The sequence below is a fragment of the Tetrahymena thermophila genome (assembly GCF_000189635.1).
Source record: "Tetrahymena thermophila SB210 genomic scaffold scf_8254395, whole genome shotgun sequence".
NCBI classification, from domain to species: domain Eukaryota; phylum Ciliophora; class Oligohymenophorea; order Hymenostomatida; family Tetrahymenidae; genus Tetrahymena; species Tetrahymena thermophila.
Window position 1 is genome coordinate 152,910 of NW_002476178.1, and position 19,243 is coordinate 172,152.

General features: G+C 21.6%; 10 protein-coding genes across 10 annotated transcripts; 4 read left to right on the top strand and 6 right to left on the bottom strand. All coding sequences in view use genetic code 6, as the record gives it.

Annotated features, from left to right (window-relative positions):
• Positions 1 to 165: 165 nt before the first annotated feature.
• On the bottom strand, positions 166 to 1,125 carry TTHERM_00455520 (Pex2/Pex12 amino terminal region family protein; the record flags this gene model as incomplete). The annotated part of the gene is made up of 1 exon (XM_001024158.1): positions 166 to 1,125. The coding sequence occupies one exon, from the start codon at positions 1,123 to 1,125 to the stop codon at positions 166 to 168; it is 960 nt and encodes a 319-aa protein (XP_001024158.1).
• Positions 1,126 to 3,383: 2,258 nt separating this feature from the next.
• TTHERM_000455537 (hypothetical protein) lies at positions 3,384 to 3,970 on the top strand (the record flags this gene model as incomplete). The annotated part of the gene is made up of 2 exons (XM_012800016.1): positions 3,384 to 3,798; positions 3,861 to 3,970. 2 exons carry the CDS (start codon positions 3,384 to 3,386, stop codon positions 3,968 to 3,970), a joined length of 525 nt encoding a protein of 174 aa, XP_012655470.1.
• A 194-nt stretch (positions 3,971 to 4,164) lies between these two features.
• TTHERM_000455538 (hypothetical protein) lies at positions 4,165 to 4,639 on the top strand (the record flags this gene model as incomplete). The annotated part of the gene is made up of 2 exons (XM_012800017.1): positions 4,165 to 4,267; positions 4,509 to 4,639. The coding sequence occupies 2 exons, from the start codon at positions 4,165 to 4,167 to the stop codon at positions 4,637 to 4,639; spliced, it is 234 nt and encodes a 77-aa protein (XP_012655471.1).
• Positions 4,640 to 4,761: 122 nt separating this feature from the next.
• On the top strand, positions 4,762 to 5,298 carry TTHERM_000455539 (transmembrane protein, putative; the record flags this gene model as incomplete). The annotated part of the gene is made up of 1 exon (XM_012800018.1): positions 4,762 to 5,298. One exon carries the CDS (start codon positions 4,762 to 4,764, stop codon positions 5,296 to 5,298), a length of 537 nt encoding a protein of 178 aa, XP_012655472.1.
• A 685-nt stretch (positions 5,299 to 5,983) lies between these two features.
• On the bottom strand, positions 5,984 to 7,623 carry TTHERM_00455540 (adenylate kinase; the record flags this gene model as incomplete). The annotated part of the gene is made up of 3 exons (XM_001024160.1): positions 5,984 to 6,345; positions 6,440 to 6,717; positions 6,959 to 7,623. 3 exons carry the CDS (start codon positions 7,621 to 7,623, stop codon positions 5,984 to 5,986), a joined length of 1,305 nt encoding a protein of 434 aa, XP_001024160.1.
• A 300-nt stretch (positions 7,624 to 7,923) lies between these two features.
• On the bottom strand, positions 7,924 to 8,731 carry TTHERM_000455549 (transmembrane protein, putative; the record flags this gene model as incomplete). The annotated part of the gene is made up of 3 exons (XM_012800019.1): positions 7,924 to 8,413; positions 8,475 to 8,561; positions 8,610 to 8,731. 3 exons carry the CDS (start codon positions 8,729 to 8,731, stop codon positions 7,924 to 7,926), a joined length of 699 nt encoding a protein of 232 aa, XP_012655473.1.
• A 384-nt stretch (positions 8,732 to 9,115) lies between these two features.
• On the bottom strand, positions 9,116 to 10,800 carry TTHERM_00455550 (hypothetical protein; the record flags this gene model as incomplete). Its single annotated transcript, XM_001024161.3, has 5 exons — positions 9,116 to 9,472; positions 9,545 to 9,981; positions 10,067 to 10,250; positions 10,339 to 10,535; positions 10,662 to 10,800. 5 exons carry the CDS (start codon positions 10,798 to 10,800, stop codon positions 9,116 to 9,118), a joined length of 1,314 nt encoding a protein of 437 aa, XP_001024161.2.
• A 645-nt stretch (positions 10,801 to 11,445) lies between these two features.
• On the top strand, positions 11,446 to 11,730 carry TTHERM_00455560 (transmembrane protein, putative; the record flags this gene model as incomplete). Its single annotated transcript, XM_001024162.3, has 1 exon — positions 11,446 to 11,730. The coding sequence occupies one exon, from the start codon at positions 11,446 to 11,448 to the stop codon at positions 11,728 to 11,730; it is 285 nt and encodes a 94-aa protein (XP_001024162.1).
• A 1,197-nt stretch (positions 11,731 to 12,927) lies between these two features.
• TTHERM_00455570 (C2 domain protein) lies at positions 12,928 to 15,129 on the bottom strand (the record flags this gene model as incomplete). Its single annotated transcript, XM_001024163.3, has 5 exons — positions 12,928 to 13,600; positions 13,662 to 14,056; positions 14,109 to 14,432; positions 14,539 to 14,976; positions 15,055 to 15,129. The coding sequence occupies 5 exons, from the start codon at positions 15,127 to 15,129 to the stop codon at positions 12,928 to 12,930; spliced, it is 1,905 nt and encodes a 634-aa protein (XP_001024163.2).
• Positions 15,130 to 15,598: 469 nt separating this feature from the next.
• On the bottom strand, positions 15,599 to 17,712 carry TTHERM_00455580 (calpain family cysteine protease; the record flags this gene model as incomplete). Its single annotated transcript, XM_001024164.2, has 6 exons — positions 15,599 to 15,945; positions 15,993 to 16,090; positions 16,141 to 16,507; positions 16,559 to 16,666; positions 16,728 to 17,232; positions 17,374 to 17,712. The coding sequence occupies 6 exons, from the start codon at positions 17,710 to 17,712 to the stop codon at positions 15,599 to 15,601; spliced, it is 1,764 nt and encodes a 587-aa protein (XP_001024164.2).
• Between the last annotated feature and the right edge of the window lie 1,531 nt (positions 17,713 to 19,243).

The following is a 19,243-nucleotide window of genomic DNA, read 5'->3' on the forward strand; positions in this document are numbered from 1 at the left end:
AAATAATTTAAAAAAATCTATGAATCCATAATTTATTTATTTATTTAATTTTTATAATCTAAAAAATAATTATCTTAAAAATGTAGATTTAAAATAACTTTATACAAATTAATTTTATTATAAATCGTTTTAATGTTTATTTTTATTTTATTTGTACTTGTAAAATCACTTAAAATTAGCTATTTAAACTATTTTTTAAGGCAAGCAAGCTTAACGGCAATTTGGACACTCAGGTTTAATTTAAGTACTCTTTATAATACAGTCCCAACAAAATAAATGACCACATGGAGTTGCTGATGTTATCTTCCTTTTATCGTAGCACAAAGCACAAAGCAATTCTTATGGAATATCTATTTCCTCTTCTTCTTCTTCATGTTAATTTTCATTTTTATCTTCCCCAGATTTATATTTATATTCAGAATTAATTTAATTTTAAATTTGTTTAGATTACTAATAATCTTAATATACTCTGTATCCATATCTTGCAAACTCTATTGCTAATTGTAAGGCCACAAGTACTCCAACTTTTTTGTATGTAATATTGTGATTTTAAGGCTGTTTTTAAAAAACATAATATATGCCGCTTATTCTTTTGGATATCTATACGAATAATCCATCTAAAAAGAACATGCAAAGATGAAATTTAATAATTTTTTCATAAATTCCATCGTAGCTAGGCAAGTTCCTTATAAAACTAGCTAATATTCCTCTATATTCTTTTCTTTCTGCCATCATCATTTCTCTCGATTGATCATATTATTTTTTCACTAGTTTTTTGAAAATAAATGGAGAGAGGGTTGTTAGAATCACAAACAAAACTCTTCTTTTTAAACTTGTTGGTATGCCTTTAAAATCAAAATCCTATTTATTAAATTGATGCAAATTACAAAATTCTTCTCCTAAAGTTTTCCTATTCGAAATAGTTGTTAAAATATAATAAGCGCAAAATGATAGTATTTTAAGAGTATCTTAATTGGTTGAAATAAATCTGTAGCTTAATATTTTAGGGGTAAATATTTCTAAAGCATCAATCAATTTCTAAAATAATCCAAAGCCATATTCTTCATCTTTTTAATTCAAACGCAAAAGCTCTGGTTATGTTGAGAAAATCAATCTATCAGACATTTAATTATATGTATATTGAAAACTTCTATTGTTCTATTAATTTCTAAAAATTCTAATAATGAGTAATTTAAAATAATTAAATTTTAAGATATAATATTTCAAGTATTTATTTTATGTCAAATTAAATAGTTCGCTTTTAAGCTTTTATGAGGAAGTAGATATGATGAAATCTATTAAAATGATATAATATAGATTAATCATTAATTAGTCCCACATTTTCTGGTTAATAAAACTTTAATTCACTCCATTTATATGGTAAAAACTTAATTAACTTTGGAAACAAAAGATTCTTTATCACCAAAATAAATGAATTCAAACATATTTTATTTAATATATCGAATACATTATAAGATTTAAAAATTTCGATTCCTATATCAGCAAAAATGAACATTGAAATGTAGTGTTTTATAAAAAATTTAGTCTATCTTTCATCTTCATTTTATACAAATGACTCATATTAAATCTAATTTTAGTAAAATTAAAATTGAAAAATGTAATTTCTATCAACTTTTCTTTATTAAAATAGATAATAAATTAAAATATCTTTTAAAATAATTTATTAAATATTATTTATATATGTAAGATATTTTAAATTCAGAATTTGTTAACATTTCAAAAAAATTTTATTGACTTGCAGTACAGAACCATAAATAATTATAAAGTTATATCAAAATATGTACTTAAATTTAAATATAAATATGTATCAACATTCAGGTAACATCAAACCTTAATACAAATAATTAAAAATAATAAATTCAATAAGCATATAAAAGTATGCTTATAATTTAGTAAATAACGATTGGTGCAATACTCAAACAAACTTTTTACAGTAATTAACATAATCATTAGTAAGTTACTTTCATTTTTCATAAAATACTTATTGTTAATATTATTTTAATAAAATCAGTGATAGCAATATAAATTATATATAGTTAAAACTTACAAAAAAAATATAAATACAAACCAGTAAATTTGTAAAATTGTCAAATTTGAATCAGAAAGCTTTATTCTTTAAATATGTTAACTATTTAATACCTGAGGTAAAATTAATTTTATTAAATTAGTACTAGTATTATTAGAGTTTAAATTCAAATTTAATTTAGATTTCCTTTAACTATAATAAAATATTATTGATAAATAATTGTTACTTAAAAAATAAATAATTAGTCATTAAAAAAACTTAAAAAAGCTTAAAATCCAATAAAAAAGATATTTTTTGAATATAACATTTATTTTTCTTAATTATCACCTCTTTAAAAATAATTTAAATACATACCAGTTATATTTTTAAATAATTAGTAATAATTACCATAAATTTACATTAATTATAACTAACCCTTCTCAAAAGCTCCATTAAACATTTAATGATAGTTATACTCAAAATTTTTGAAATTTCTTAAATTTTTGGTAATTTATGTCAAAACAGTATTTCATAAAAAATAATTTATTGGAGATTGGAAATGTGATCTTGGTAAGAAAAAAAATTATTAAAAACTATTTCTATAAAAAAAATATTATTAATAATTAATATATCATAGATTTATATATTAGTAGCTAGCTATGTTTATTGCTAATAAATTTTTTATTTATTTTAGAAACTTAGGTGTTTTTAGTGAGGATTTACATTAAACTTTTAATTTATTGATTTTAAACTATAATATTTTAAAAACAATTAAACTACTAATAAAACAATTAATTAATATTCTTATTAAATAATTAAAAATATTTTCCTGTAATTTAAGTCCAAATAGAACTGAATCATAGAATTTAAATCCATATTAACATAATTATTTCATTTATTTTAAGAACTAAAAATGATTATTTTTTCATCTAAAAATCTATTCTAGATCATATTAAAATTTATTTTATTTTTATAAAAATTTTATTAATGCTAAATTAATAAATTTCTTTCATTGATTATTGAGTAATTGTTTATTTAAATTTCAAGCATTTAAATCCTTTTTTATTTGAAGCAAGATTTAAGTAAATAAATTTTAAAAGTTTTTATCCTACCTAAAGATAACATTTTTATTGAATTCAGTTAGATAATGATATAAAATGCTAATGGTTTGTTTTTCGTTTAGTTCTAGTCTAAATTTAAAAAAAATTTTAATAATTTTTTAATGATTTTACAAGAGTATTTATATTTTTTTAATTTAAAATAAACTTTAGGAAAAACTTCAGTGTTATTTTTAGTATATAAAATATTTGAATTAGAAAAAAAAGACACTTTGACTTTCACAATCATTCATTTTTGAATGCAAGCAAATTAAATTTATTTAAAATTTTGTACAAATTTTCACTAACTCAATTTTTAAATGTTTATTTTTTATGATAATTTTTATGGGTTTGAAGTTGACGTAAACTATCTAATACAAAAACAATTACATATTTCTTAAATTAAAATACAGAAGAGTTATTTTTAGAAAATCTTAATCAGTCAGAAATAGTTAAAAAGATGTGCTAATTTGAGGGAATTATAAAATGGAATAGCCAGCAACATTTTTTCAACAATTAAAAATTCAATAAAAATATGGATTTAGAGATATCAAAAACCTTTTTGTAGTAAAATTTGCCATTATTGGGCTTATATAAATAAAGATTACAAATAAAATATACATGCAACAAACAATGATTATATATACAAATAGGAAAGAATTATTCTTATAAAAAGTAAATTAGAGTATAATATATATGTGTATATAAAGATTTTTATTTTTTATTTGAATATATAGTATTTTAGCTAGCATTCGTAGACTACCAAATGCATATTTATTTAGTATAGATAGATAGGTAGGTAGACAGGTATGAAAATGATTGGTTTGTTAACTCTTAGGTTCACTGAGCAGAAATTGAAACTAGTTAGGAATAATAATTCATTTATTAAAATATTTCAAAGATTAATTCCTCAGTTTTGTTATTCTTATTGTTCTTCTTCTTATTCATTTTCAGCATTCTTGCGCTATTTTTTTTAAATAAGCATGAAGTTGTTTTTAACAAATTAAGTGTGAGAATATTATTGCGCAATATTTAAAATAAATGAATTGTTAATCATAATGCTGCTTCTAAATAAATCAGCCTTCTTTTAGAGGTAGTTCTATCTCAATTAGCTTTAATCCCACATCATTTTAGCTTCATTAACGTAAGATATAAAAGTTTCTTAAAAGTTCATTTTTTTTTTATCACAATGTTTTTTTCTTTAAGTCTTTTAAAATATCAAATGATCAAATTTGGTAAAGTAATTAATTAATTTTTGTTTTTTTCTGAGGTTGTTAGATTTTATGTCTTTTTTTTCTTCAGCTTTGTTTGAATAGTTTTTTTTTGTTATTTAATTTTTTTGCTTTTAATCAATCTATTTATATTTAATTGTTTTGATTATTTAGAGAAACCTTTAACTATACATAGTAGGCAAACAAGCAGATGTTTATAAATAGCAAACAGAATAGACATAGAAGTTTCCTTCAATGACGAACTAATTTATAACTCTTAATAAAGAGTAAAAAATTCACTTTGACTATAAAACTCATCTGCTCTCTAATTTATTTAATAAAAAATTAATAGATAGATAGTCTCAATTACTTTTATAAGAAGAACAATAAAATTGTAATTTTTTCCTTTCAAAAAGCTTATCAGAAAATGCATAAAGTCAGTGTCATTCTATCTATCTATCTCTCATATTTTTCTATCTTCAATAGAGACAATCTAGCTATTTATAAATTTTATAATAATTAATGGCCTTTTATGATATCATAATCATATTTTTTTAAATCCTGCTACATGCTTTTAATTTTTATATTACAATTAAAACAATTATTTTATTCAACAATCTTGAAATTTCTTTTAATTTATCTTAATTTTTTCTATACATTTTCTTTTTTTCCATTCTATCTTCATTTATTTAGTTTTGAATTATATTTGCTTGCTATCTTCAAACTAATTACAATAATCAACTACAGATCCAATAAAATTTATGTTTCTATTTTTCGTGAAATTTCTGTTTTGTTTTTTTCCTTTTCCCTAAAAATTCGACAAATAAGCAAAGTATTTATTTACCTCTCGACATCAACAAGCAGATTATCATTTTCTCTAAAAAAAAATACTTCTGTAATATTTGAGGAAAATTTAATTTAGAATTTCAAAAATTATAAATTTAAATTTGGAGAACAAAGATGAGCAATAATAGAAGAATATAAAGCTATTTTAATTTACGTATATTCATACTTTATATATAATCTAATAGTTTTTTTATAATAAAAAAATAAATTCAAGTTGATTAAAATACTTTCTAGATTTATCTTTATTTAGACGATAAAACAAAAATATTTTAATTTTAAATAAAATTTATTTATTATATAGCTTTAAATGATTTAGTCTAACAATAAAATATAAAATATGTTTTTAGTTAATTTAATTTATACTAGATTCTCTACAATATTTTTGATTATTTTCATTTAATTTACTTAGAATATTAAAAAAGTTAACTTAATTATTGATATTAAGTTTCTATACTTAAAATTGCTTAAGATAGATTATTAAATTTAAAAAATATTAATTGGAAGTTCAAGAATAAGCTCCATTACTAGCTTTAATATGAGATAAATACAATGTTATATTAGTTTAAATATCATAGGGACATAATTGGTAAATAATTCAATTAAAAAATAAAAATTAGTATAAGAGTTTTTGTGTGAAAAAGAAAGAGTTAATTAACTGGAATGAAGTAAATTTTTAGCTTAATGAAATAGTAATCTAATCAAATAAATATGCAAGCAAGGTTATATTCAAATGTAATAGATATAAGTACAATAAAAACTTAATATTAAAACTATTAATATAGAATAAGTCAAATTATTTTCTATCAAGAATATATTTTAGGGTTATTTAAGAAAACATCCACAGATTTAATAATTTTCTCATTAGAATCGACATTTAATTTATATCTTTATGCTATTTCTCCAAATTACTTCTCTGCTTCACCGATTAGTTCTTTATAACTCACAATTTCATCTATCCACTATTAGTCTTATTTTTATTATGCTTTTAACCTGTGACTAACTTAATTTGTTAATGAAGAGTCGTTTGCTTCATAATAGCGGCCAGTTTCAGGATCCACCTTTAATAATTTATATTAGTTCAGTAAATTTTCATCTTCATCGTCTAATATAATTATAAAGTGGGGGTTTATAGCATAATTTTGAATGGACTTTAGTTAACTTTAACCTTTTGTTAAAAATAATATAAATTATTTTAAATTTTTGCTATGATTTTATTTATTAAAAATTTAAGTAAATCAATTTGAATAAATAAAAGTTACATTTTGGGAATCCCTCAACAACATAACCTCTTTGCTTTGAAGATGTGTTTAATATCTAAGCCCTTAACAATCCGATAATAATTTCATCAGGTATTTTAGAATGATTTTTCATTGCTTGATAGACAAATTTTCCAATATGAGTTTTTTATTAGATGTGCTTGTCAAGTAATTCATAAATAGAAACAGCATTAAATCCATATTTTTGAGCTATTTATTAATATAATTAATGGGCTCTTTGACGAAGGTGAGGAGGTCTTATAATTAAAACTCTAGGAGATCTATTAAATTATAGTGATAATTAAAAAAAATATATATTAATTTTACTAAAATTAGTTTTTTTATTTTTTTATTCTTCACATTAAACCTAAAAATAGCCATTTTTTATTTAAATGTTTAATTATTATCTTTATACATTTGTTTATTTATTTATATCTCTACTTTTTTTTATCTTTGAATGTAAATTTAAATACTTTGCATTATTATTTTAATAAATTTAATGCATTAAATTAGTAATTTTACCTTAATGGAACTATCCTTTTATCTTTTAGTTTGAGAATAGACTTGATGTTTTCAGTTAATTCTTATTTAGTTATATTAGATACGTTGAAGTAGTCATGGAATCCATTATACATTTATCTGATTTCCTTTTAATTAAGACTATCTCTTGTGATAGCTCTTTCTACTAATTCGAGATTATCCTTATAAACTTAGCTATAGTGAGCTTTTAAATCATCTTACGAGCTGTTAAAAACAAAAATTCTATCTGGTATTATTCCATTTTACTGAGCAAATATTGCTGTCTCAAAATCATAAGGGTATCCATTTACAATCACTCCTCTAAAATGTTTTTCAACCTTAGAGATTAAGGTTTTAACATTTTAATTTACTATTTCACTTTTCTTAGATTTCAATTATTCATCATCTTCTAGATTGATGACTTCATAGTTGAATGCATTTGCTATTTAATCAACTACTTCTTTTCTTTTTTCTTTAGTGGAACCTGTAAAAAATATTAATCTTTAGCTACGTTTAGAAGATATGTGATCAATTAAAAATTGGATTGGATCTGCTGGTTGGTTTAAAATTAACTACTTTGTATATGATTCAAACAAATCTGGCAACTTTTAGTCCTCAATATACTACTAAATAAGCTTTTCATAGCTCACTTTTTCATTTTAATCCATTTATGCTGTTATACTAGATGCTTAAATTGTAATAATAATTGCTATAAAAGCTATTCCAACTGTTGATTTGATATATGTTTCGAACTTTTAATAAGCAAATCTAAAATTTTACAAAATTCAATTTATGTTTTTGAAACGTAAACTATATTTTTATTAAATTAAATTTCTAACATTAATTAATAATCTAAATAATTAATTCATGATAACTTTGTTAAAACTCAACTCCAACCAAAGAAAATGATTATGAACAATACAATTTATTTTTCATAAATAATTTTGAGAATACATACTTAAATATTTTCAACAAAATATTTTCATAAAAATCATTTATTAAATGAAAGAAAATATTGCTTTTAATTCAAAAAAGACTAACTAATAAATAAAATTTAAATTAAAAAAGAAATATAAATAAATAAATTTTAGAATAAATTATTTGACTAATAAACTCAAACACACTTTTATACAATAATTAACTCTATTTAGATTTGAAAATTAGTTTTTTTTGTTATTTTAATCAAATATAATTAGATTATAGTATGATATTTCAATTTAAAGAATCAGATTGTTCGTCATCAAGTAATTCCTTTTCAGAAAAATTATTTTGATTTTTTTCACTTATTGCTGTTGTTTATCTTTTTGCTATCTATGTTCGTTTTTATTGAAGTTTTGTCTATATTTCCTATTCGTTTACATCTAGATTAGAAAATTAATCAAATAGTATTTCGAACATATATTGAACTTAGGTTGACATCTCTTCAATTGACAATGATTATAAATTAGTCTTATTTATCTAATATGTTAATCGTTTAAAATTTAAAGTCTCTGAATCATCTATAAACAATTTTATTTACTTTTTGAAGTTGGCTGTACTAAAATTACTCAACAATTCCTGATAGTCCTTTTTTAATATCTGTGAGTAATCTAACTGACCTTTATTACTTTTAAAAAAATAAAACTAAATTAAATATACATGTAAACATATTTACATCTTGTTTTGCCTTTATTTACTAGAATATTTATTCGTTTATCTACTTTTCCAACTTGTCTTATGTAGTTTCATCCATTTCCACTTAAAGTGTGTCATCTTTTTGAACAGTACATTTTTCATTTTTTAATTATTTTAATAATTCTTGCATATTTTATATTTCTATTCTAGTGTCTTTCATTATTTAAATTTAAGATTCTTACTTCCTCTTCAAAAAAAAGTTTGTTTCTCTTTTATTTAATTTTAAGTAAAGTTTTGTTTAAAAATATTTTTAGTTCAACTTAAATTATTTTTTTAATAGATTTGATATAATCCAAACAAACATACTCTAACTTTTCATATTAAAGGAGAAATGGAAAATTTCAAGCCTTAATTTAAAACTCTTGAAAATTAAAAAATATAATTTTCTATTAATAAAATAAGGAATATGAGAAGTTTGAGAAGTTAAAGTATGAAAAGTTTAATTTATTTGTTATTCATATATTTTTTTATCTGCCAATCAATTAATCAAATTATAATTATTATTTACTTTATTTCTTCGAAGTTAAGTATTACATCTTTAGGATTCTCTAGAGCAGGTAGATTTGAAGCTATTTGTTGAAATTGAATCTTCAAATTATCCAGCTTTGCTCTATACTCTTACTGCTCTAGGTATACTTTTTTTCTTTGTTCTTACAACTACTTTTCCCTTTCTTTACGTTCTTAAATTTTCAATTCTTACTAAAATTTAGAATACTCTATTTCTTGTTCAATAACTTTCTCCAGATTTTCCTCATTTTTCTTGTGAATCTCTTAATCCCTTAATAGAATGGTAGACTTTACTTCTAATTGCTTTTTGAACTGCTCTTGATCAATAAGGCAAGTCTATTTTTGAGATAATTGGAATTTAATTCATTTTAAAGAGCTAAAAAATGTAATTAATAAGCAATAAAATACACGAATTTAATCTATTTATTTAGCATCGTTGACCAAATTCTCAGTTTCTTTCTCCAAGAATTAATTTAAGTCAGCCAAAACATCCCTGTCTTTATAATATGGAACCATAATAACCTCTAAGTCTTTCTTTCTTACACTCTTCATATTTTTAAGGATGTTTCTCTCCATTTGTAGCTCATTCATTTTATCTTAAAAATAATCTATTTCTTGCTACAACTATCCTGCACTTCCAGAATCCTAACCTTTCATGAATTTAACTCTGTCCTCTTCATTTAGAATTTTATTTAGCTGAGTTTACAAATCAAAGAGTTTCTTCTCTCTTTCTTTAACGTTTTCCATGACTTTATTAAATTTGTTGAGCCCATCAGTCAGATTTTCTTGCATGACATCAACTTATTAAGCCCTGTTTTTGAAAAAAATCCTGCTCATACTCTAACCTATTTATATAAAAATATTAAAATATAACTTGCATAGAAGGATATAATATAAAGATTGATAGTTATTTGATTGTTTATTTATTACTCTTTAAATCATAAGTATCTATTGAATTTTAGTTTTTTCTATCTTAAAGAGTCTTTTCAATTTAACTCATAAACAAATCATCTGCCTTTTCCTTCTCATCCAGAGAACTTTCACTGCTTTTTATTTTATTCTTTGGTGGCTATACTTACTTTAAATTTTTTAACCTTTTAATAGCTTGCCCAAGCTTTTTAAATAATAGTAAAAATTGTTACTAAAAAATGTTTTTCTTTTGTGAATACTATACTTCTATAAAAATATTTTAAGTAAATTACTTCGCCCATAATCACTTCAATTTTTTATTTAGGTTTTTATACTTTAATTGATTCTATTTAAGATACTGTTTTACGCATAGACCCTTTTTATCTATTATCACCAAACTATGTGATGAAAAAATTACTATCTTAATATGATAGTGATGTCATATTTTATGTATTTTATAATTCATGTAGCACACTTTTAGGAATTCTTTCTATTTAAAGTTTAAAAAAAAATATTTTAATTTATCTTTTTAATTTATTTGAAAACGATTATAAAGACTAGTTCATAAATAAATAAATATATCTCATAATAATGAATTTTTTTAATGTCAAGTTACTCTCTATTCCTTTGATACTATGAGAGTTAGTTATTCGAGTAGACTACTCTAAAGCAGGTAAAATAGTAGACGACTTGTTATTTCCAGTCGCTTTTTAAATGTAAGGATTTGATTAATTTAAATTCTTCACTGATTGCATTGTTTATTTGCTAATTTTTTTGAAGGTATTTATCAATCTTGCTAATAAATTCTACAATTAGGCAAAGAATGTTTTATTTTTTAATTATTTATTATTTAAATAGCAATATATAATATTTAATAAAAATGATTTATATAAATATTTATTGTCAGAATTCATAAATTTTATAAAATTTAAATGTAATTTTCAATTAAATAAAATCATTATTTTAATATCTAATGAGAAAATCATATCAATTTTACAACTATAAAAAGAGATAATTAAATAAGATTTGTCTGATTATAATAATATCAATATAGAAATCAAAAATAAACTGAAAATTAAATAAAACTAATAATCAATTTTTAACTTAAATATCAAAAAATTTATAATTATAAAATATTTTAATTTTATCATTAAATTTTTAATCATTTTTTATATTTATGAAATTTTTGATTAAATGGAAATATAGATTTTATGCCCATAGTGATTGTGCTTGTAGCTGTTCCTAATCAATAAAGAGTGGGAAAAGAGATAAAGAGAGAAAAAGTATTTGTTTATTTTCTCTGAATCATTAAAAGAATCAAATATATAAGTGTTGCTTTGCAAATAATCATAAAAAATCAAATATATAATAAAAAGAAATAAAATTTGTAATTAATTAGAATGGTTAACACTGCATATCCTACTCCTTTGAAGACTATTTTAAAGACAACCCCTGCTTTCGTTGTCTATTTTGTTTTCGGTTTGGGTTTCTCTACTGTTATCTACGATGTTGTTTATCATCCCAAAGATCGTATTGAGAGATTCTACTTCAGATCTAGCAAGTTTGAAAGATTATCAAGAAAGAGAGATGAAAAGTTAAGACATTACTTCAAGCCTGCTATTGAGTGGTAACCTTGGTACAATACTTCTACCAACAACAACACTAGACCTCTTCTCAGATATTGAAAATGTTAATTAAAAAGGTTTAAATTATAGGTTTCAAATATATATGAGGGAGTTATTTTGATAAAAAGCTAAAACTTATTGTGCTATCAATCAATCAATGTTGATGAAATATATCAAAAATGATTAATATTCTATAAAATTAGAAATAAACTTTCCAAACAAAGCAGATTTCAAGTATTAAGAAAAACCTGCAAATTTAAACTAAAAATCTAAACAATTTAATATGCAAATAAATTAAGCCTTAATTATGCCTGATGTATGTAATTCATATTGATTGCAGTAAGTTTTTCTTTCTTAAAAAATTGATCTGAATACTAACTTAGTTTAAGTTAACATTTTTGTATATAATATATAATGAAAATAGTATATACATATTATTTGATAGATAGATAGATATATTTTGATAAATAAAAATATGAAAAAGTCTTATTTATTTTAACTAGATTTAAGAAAGTTTAATCTAGCTAATTGTTAAATTGAAAATAAAATTTTATAAAATTATTCTCATTACTTTTGAAAAATGTAAGATAATTTTTATATTTTTAAATTATTATATCATCTTCTTTTAAACCCACTAACTTATATATATAAATATATTTTCAAATTAATGAAAACTCAAAGAATACTAAATGTTCAAAATAAAAAATGATTTCAAATATTTTATTTAATTTTTCTTTTCTTAAATTAATAATTTAAATCACAAAATAACATTGAAGTTTATATTTTATTTGAATTTCTTAATAAAAAAATCACAATAAAAAAGATAAAAAGTTAAAGAAATTTAATTTAATAAAATTATTACCCATTTTTTGTACTCTAAAAAATGAATTTAATATTTTAGATAGAAGGATTTATTTATGGTTTATCTAATGTAATAAGAATTTAATTCATTTTATTTAATATAAAATTTTAAATTGAATAAAAGCATTTGATAATAGTTTAATTTTCAAAAATAGATTAATTGAAATAAAATTAATTTAATCAAAGTTTGTTTTTATTAATTTATTTATGTTTAATTCATAATCAACAAATATTTTTATTCAACTTTACTTTTATAAAAAATTATAAAGAGGAAAGATAAAAATACTTAGGGTGAATGCAGTTTGTTTTTAATATTATTTTGCTTTTTAAAACAACACTTATAATTTAAGAAGCTTTTTAATCAAAATGTGATTTATTATTTTCACATTTTATTAATCAATTATAATTAAGAAGCTAAGGACCTTAATAATAACCAGGTGAGTTATCTACTTTAGTTTAAAATCTTTATCCTAAACCAAATGAGACACCTGGTTTTTGAGTAGGAGACTTATGGAAAATTTGATATCTCGAATCTGGAGTAAATAATTTTTGTTTGGTAAATTTACCATTATCAAAATATTTCCCATTAAAGTTAGAAGGAGCATTATAACTGAATGAATCAAACCCATCATACTTCTTTTCTGGAAACCTTGGTGCCTAACTTATAGAGAAAGAGGGAATACTATGCCTTAAGGATTAAGCACTGTGAACATTTGACATTCCCAAACCAAATACAGAATCTTTATAGAGTTTATTGTACTCATAAACATTAATTTTATAGTTTATTTTTGGTAAAGATATTGAGTGAGCAACTTTTATTGCTTGAGGGGGTTTTGGGGGTGAAGGGGAGTGTCTAATTGCAGGAGTTTTTATTCTAAATATATTGCTATTATCGTCTAATTAAGGTAAAAAGCTTTTGTTTCTTTCATTAGACATCACACTTTACTTCATAAGATCTCTTCTTTTTTAAAGTATTTCTCTTTTTTTTATTTCCTCCTCTGTTGGTTTAGTCTTCTTTTTAACATCCAATGGATCATTTTTAGAGGAATCTTTACCTTAATTTTCTAATCTTTTTATTAAAAAGTAAATAAAAAATGTAAATACATTTTAATAAAGAATAAATAAATTACTTAAATTCAAAGTCTATATACATTTAGCCTTGTAAGACATTATAATTGTAAAGCTCTATTTTTTAAGACCTGAACTTACCACCTTCTGAAACAGAGGATTCGAGTATTAGATACCCATACCCTATAAAATCATCTTCTGATTTAATGTTTTTATCGAGAAGCTTAACTTCAATCTTATTATCGAAAGAACTTTAGTTAAACACAATTAGCTCTTTCCATTCAGGCTTTGAGGTTGTTTAATCTGTCAATACAGACGATTTTTCTATCTAACTTCCCCAAAGAATCAGAACTTAAGGATCTTAAACTTATAGATTTTTTTCTAAATAAACCCTAATAGTAGAAACAATAAGTTTTGCTGGTCTAAATATATATGGACTGGCTAATCTTCCTATACTCTAAAAAAATTATAAGCATTTAGCTTTTTAGTGGATCTAAATTATAATTTACTGCAAGAGAGTCATCTAAGCTAATGGTAGGAGGAGCCTCAGGTAGTTAATATTCGCTTTAAAAATATAGATTTCCAACTGTTTACCCATCTAAAATGAGTGGGATTTTATTAGATGTAGATCCTTAGGGAATTTATTTAAATTTTAAGATAGCAGATCCAATTTTTTCTTCAATTTATTCACCATCAACTATTTCTAAAGAGAGTTCTTATTCGGTTTCTATCACTAAATTAAAAGTCTCTGGCCACTTAAGATTCTTTCCAGATGATATAGAAGGATTTGTTCTCCAAGTTTTTTTTCCCATAGTTATTTTTAAAATTGGGCTCTAATAAATATTTAAAAGACATGAATAAATTATTATTATTATCATCTTTTCATTAATGTGAATATTATGAAAGTTGGTTTTATTTATTTGAATTATAATTTATTACCAAGTTATTTATATCAGCAAGAGAAGGTGAGTTACCACTCTCAAATTCCAAATTTGCTTTTATTTTTGTGATTAAAATTTTATGCACATTAAATTGCTTTTTTTTCTTATTAGTGTTTAACCACGACTGAGCAGGTCCAGCTTCTTAGATAAACTCAATATTTAGTAATATTTCACCAATTATAGCTCCTTCGCTCATCAATTCTACTGGATGATCAACTACACTTTTCTTTTTAATAAATGAATTGATTCCTACTTCTTGCATACCTATCAAATCATCTTTGCTTCCCGTATCGCTTTTCAATACGTAAATACCAAGTCTATATTCATCTTTTTTTTTAAAAACAAAAGTTTCATTCCATGTAGGGTTTAAGCCTCCCCCTTCATATACTTTTGTATTTTAGACTTATTCTCCAAAAACTATTTAAGCAAACGGTTACTATTGTTAAGTTTAAAATATTTTAAAGCTCAAATATAATTATTGGATATTATTCTTAAAGAAAATTATATGACTTACTATTTTGTTAGCTTCTTCTTTGAGTTTTGTAAGATTCGCAGTTTTAACAGTTATTTTAAACGTACCTTTACTCATATAAATGTTAGACTACTTTTAGAATAATAATTTTGATGGATAAATATTATATAAATTTTTTTTTGCGTTTTAATAAAGAATTAATTAATTAATAATAATAAATATTGATTATCAAAAAGTATAACCAACTAAATAGAAATCTGCTAGCTGTTATTTATTTATTTATAATGGTATCAGCAATTTATATTTAAAAATTAGTATTTTTATAATATATTAAACATTTTTATTAAGCATTTAATACATTAAATATAGAACAAAAAAATAACATTGTGAATATGCTTAATTGTATAAGTTTAAAAAGTAAAAAGGATTTAATAGTCAAAATACAAATTAAACAAGCAAACATTTTAAATAAAAATATTAATTTTAATTTTTAATGAAATTTTATAAAACTTTCTACTTTTTTACCAAATTTTTTAATTTTTGATAAAATCTTTTAATAACTTTATATGATAATTTTCTATATTTTTCACTAAAATTAGTGATTTATTAAAATTTTTGCTTTTTTGATAGGTTTTTTTATTTTAAATTTAATCAATTTTATTTAGCTTGGCTGCAACTCTACTTTAAATGATGTTTTGTTTATTATTTAAATTTCTGGATTAGAAATCATTAAATTAGATTTTAACAATATGTTACTCAAGTAAGTTATTGATTACTTCCCTTTATTTTATATTTTTAATAAATATCTATAATATTTATCCCATCCTTCTTAAATAACACCATAGCTGCTAACTTAAATAGGTTTTATATTATTGAAAAAATCTTTCAGGAAATTATTATTGATTTCTTTACCTTGAATTCTATTTAGTAACTCTTTAAAAAAAATAATTAAAATTAAAATAATTTAATATAATAATTACCAAGCTTTAAGTTTACTGAAGAATAGCTTGACAGTACTACTTCTTCAAGCCCATCTTTAATTTTTTCGTCTTTATATATTTTTACTTTAATTACATACCTTGAAAAATTATTTAATTATTTTAAATAGAAATTTTGTAAAAAGCTTACTCTCCTTTATCTAAATCAACAAAAGAAGATTTAGATTGAACGTAAGTAACCCTATTAGATTCCCAACAGTCTTAACCATTATAAAATACTTAGGATACTTCATTATTAGATATTTTAAATAGTCTAAATTCAATTTTTTAACAAGATAAATCTTTTTTAGTAGTTTGTATCAATCTTAAACATAATTTCGTTTTAAAATTCAATTTAAATTTATAATATTTTGCTTTTCTATTCATTAGCTATATTTTTATCGAAGAATATTAATAACCAGCCTCAAAATATTGAATACAGACATAAGCAAAATATTATTGAAATTCCTTAAGTGTCATGTTCAATATACCATCTTTCTCATCATCAAAATAATTTCCTTTTTATTAACAAAAATAATTAATTTTATTTATTATAATTTATTCTTTACCTAAAGCCTATTTTAATTCTTTTACCTTTTGAGTATTTGATTTCTATAATTTTCCTTACCACTCATTTTTACCCCAAGGATTCTTTAGTTTTATAATAGTTTGTCCTTCTTTTAAATAAAAATAAAATGAAAATATATAAATCCATTCATTACAAATTTAAAAAATTACTATAGATATAAAGAGAGAGAAAAGAATAAGCATGATTTTAAATTAAGCTAATATTTTCATCTTTCAAATCTACTTTTGTTGTAACTACTATTATATAATTATTCTTTATACTCTTCTGCAAGATATTTAGTAAATCTTATTTTGTAAAGTCTTTTATCCAAAATCCTTCCGTTGGATAAGGAAAAATATTTTCCATGGCATCTTCTATGAGAAGCTGCTCAGCATCAAAGTAGCTTCCATTCATTTTTGCCCATGCTTTTTCTAGTAAAGCAACCCATATAGAGTTTTTATAGAACTTGGAGTAAATTAATTTCTTATTATGATTATGGCAAGGAAGATATTCGTCAATTATAACATTCTCAGCATATCCATTAGAATAAAATTTGCAACAATACAATCCGATCTCTGGTTTTGATTACTGCAAGTCGAATATTGACTTAATTAACTGTGGATTCAGACAAAGAGATTAAAGCACTGCCAAAAAATAACAATTCATAGATTCACCCTGATATTTTTAATAAATCATAAAATATCATTTTTTTATAATAAAATTTTGGTGTATTAAATTTAATATAACTCTTATAATTATATTAAAAATACTCCATTAAATAAAAACAATGTTTATTTAAAAAAAAACAAAACATACTTATATAATGTTAGATGGTGATATTTATTCAAAAAGAACAAATTTATTTTTGTCATTAAAAGAACAATAGCTTTCACTTTAGTTATATCTGGAAATATCTTCAGGCTGCAGCCATACAACTTATTTTTCTTTATGCTAATTTTAATTAAAATTAGCACCATAAATATTTTATGGGATATGTAAAAAAGTAGGGTCAATAAATTTGTAAGTAATAAATAAAGAAGTATCTATTTCTTTATATGAAATATTATGGCTTTAGAAGAGAAGGAATTCTTTAAAATAATCTATCGTAAATCTATTAATATATTAGTAATTTATTTAGCTAAAATCTAGAATCATCCCATTTCTTGTTTTTTCTAATAAATACTAATGTGAATTTTGAGAGTCATATGACAAAGCTAAGCAAATATATTTTTTATATTTATTATCTAGTGAGAATCCTCCTACTTTAAATAGTATCTTTAAGCAATCTATTGAGTTACATTATATACAAATATCTAATACTGTTTATTCATTTTTATTCTTAGAATGAAAAATAATCTAGCTTAATAAATTATAAGAAACCTCAGATATATAAAATATCAAGTATTTAAGCAGCCTATGCTTGTTATATTTACAAATCAAATGAATTACACTATTTTAATTGTCATCTAATGAATCATTTAAATCCAGATCTTTATTTTCTAATAAATGAATAAAATACTCTAGCTTACCGCTGTTCAATATTTAAATTATTTCTTCTATATTTCTCTACTGCTTAAATAAATTAGATTCTCCTTGATCAGCATCGCTTAAAGAATTCTAAGCCTATAAATTGTTCATAATATTCGAGTTACTATTAATTTAATTTTAAACTCTTAAATTTTTTATTATGTCATTGTAATGCTTTCCTGGATTCACCCCTAAGAAAACATTTTCAATTGATCCTGATCCATTAGATTTTTAATTATTTTATGATGTTAATGTTTTTTCTTATGATTTATTTTTCAATTTGTTATTTCCAGAACCCATTTATGATAAGAGCTAGAAATTAAAAAATAGATAACGCCAATATAATTTGATCTACTTTTTATGAATTAAGATAACGATTCTACTTTAATTTATTAACAGACTACTAAAATTTATAAACATGTTTAAAATATATTATCGTTAAAGATGTATTTAAAATTAATTTTATATTTTATAGGTTTTATTTTGTTTTAAAATAATTTTTAACATTTTACTTAAAGTCAAAAAAATAAAATAAAATAAATAAAACCTTTTAGATAAAAAAATCTTTTGCGAATCACAAATAAAAACAAAAATTAAATAAATAAACAAATTTAAGAGTAAAATATAATTATAATCAGATATAAAAATCATTTTTTACCCATCTCTATCTATTTCTATTGATACATCTTACTCAGCATCTATCTCTATTTAAATAATTTTAGTTGTTAAATATTTTGAAGGTTGCTTTTAGTAGTTTTGCAAAACGTTTGATTATATTTTTAGCTATGTTTATTTCCATAATTTTAAGAAATTCTTTGTCCTTTAGTAGAATTACCTTCTTTATTAGAGACATCGAGAGTAAAAATTCATTTTTAATCTTAATAATAAATAAGTAGTTTTAAAGAAATAAATTTCATTTAATAAAGAATAAGAGACATAAAGTATTATCACAAAATTGTTTTAAATTAAAATTATTGCATTTTAACTAAAATAAAACAAACTTTAATATTTTTTATTAGATTGAAATAAAATATTGATTAAAATAAAGAATAATAATATTGAAATTTTTTTTTATATAATTTAAAACAGATTACTATTTGTTGAAGAGTATTGTGAAAAAATTGAACAATTACACATTTGAAATAGTTTAAAATAAGAT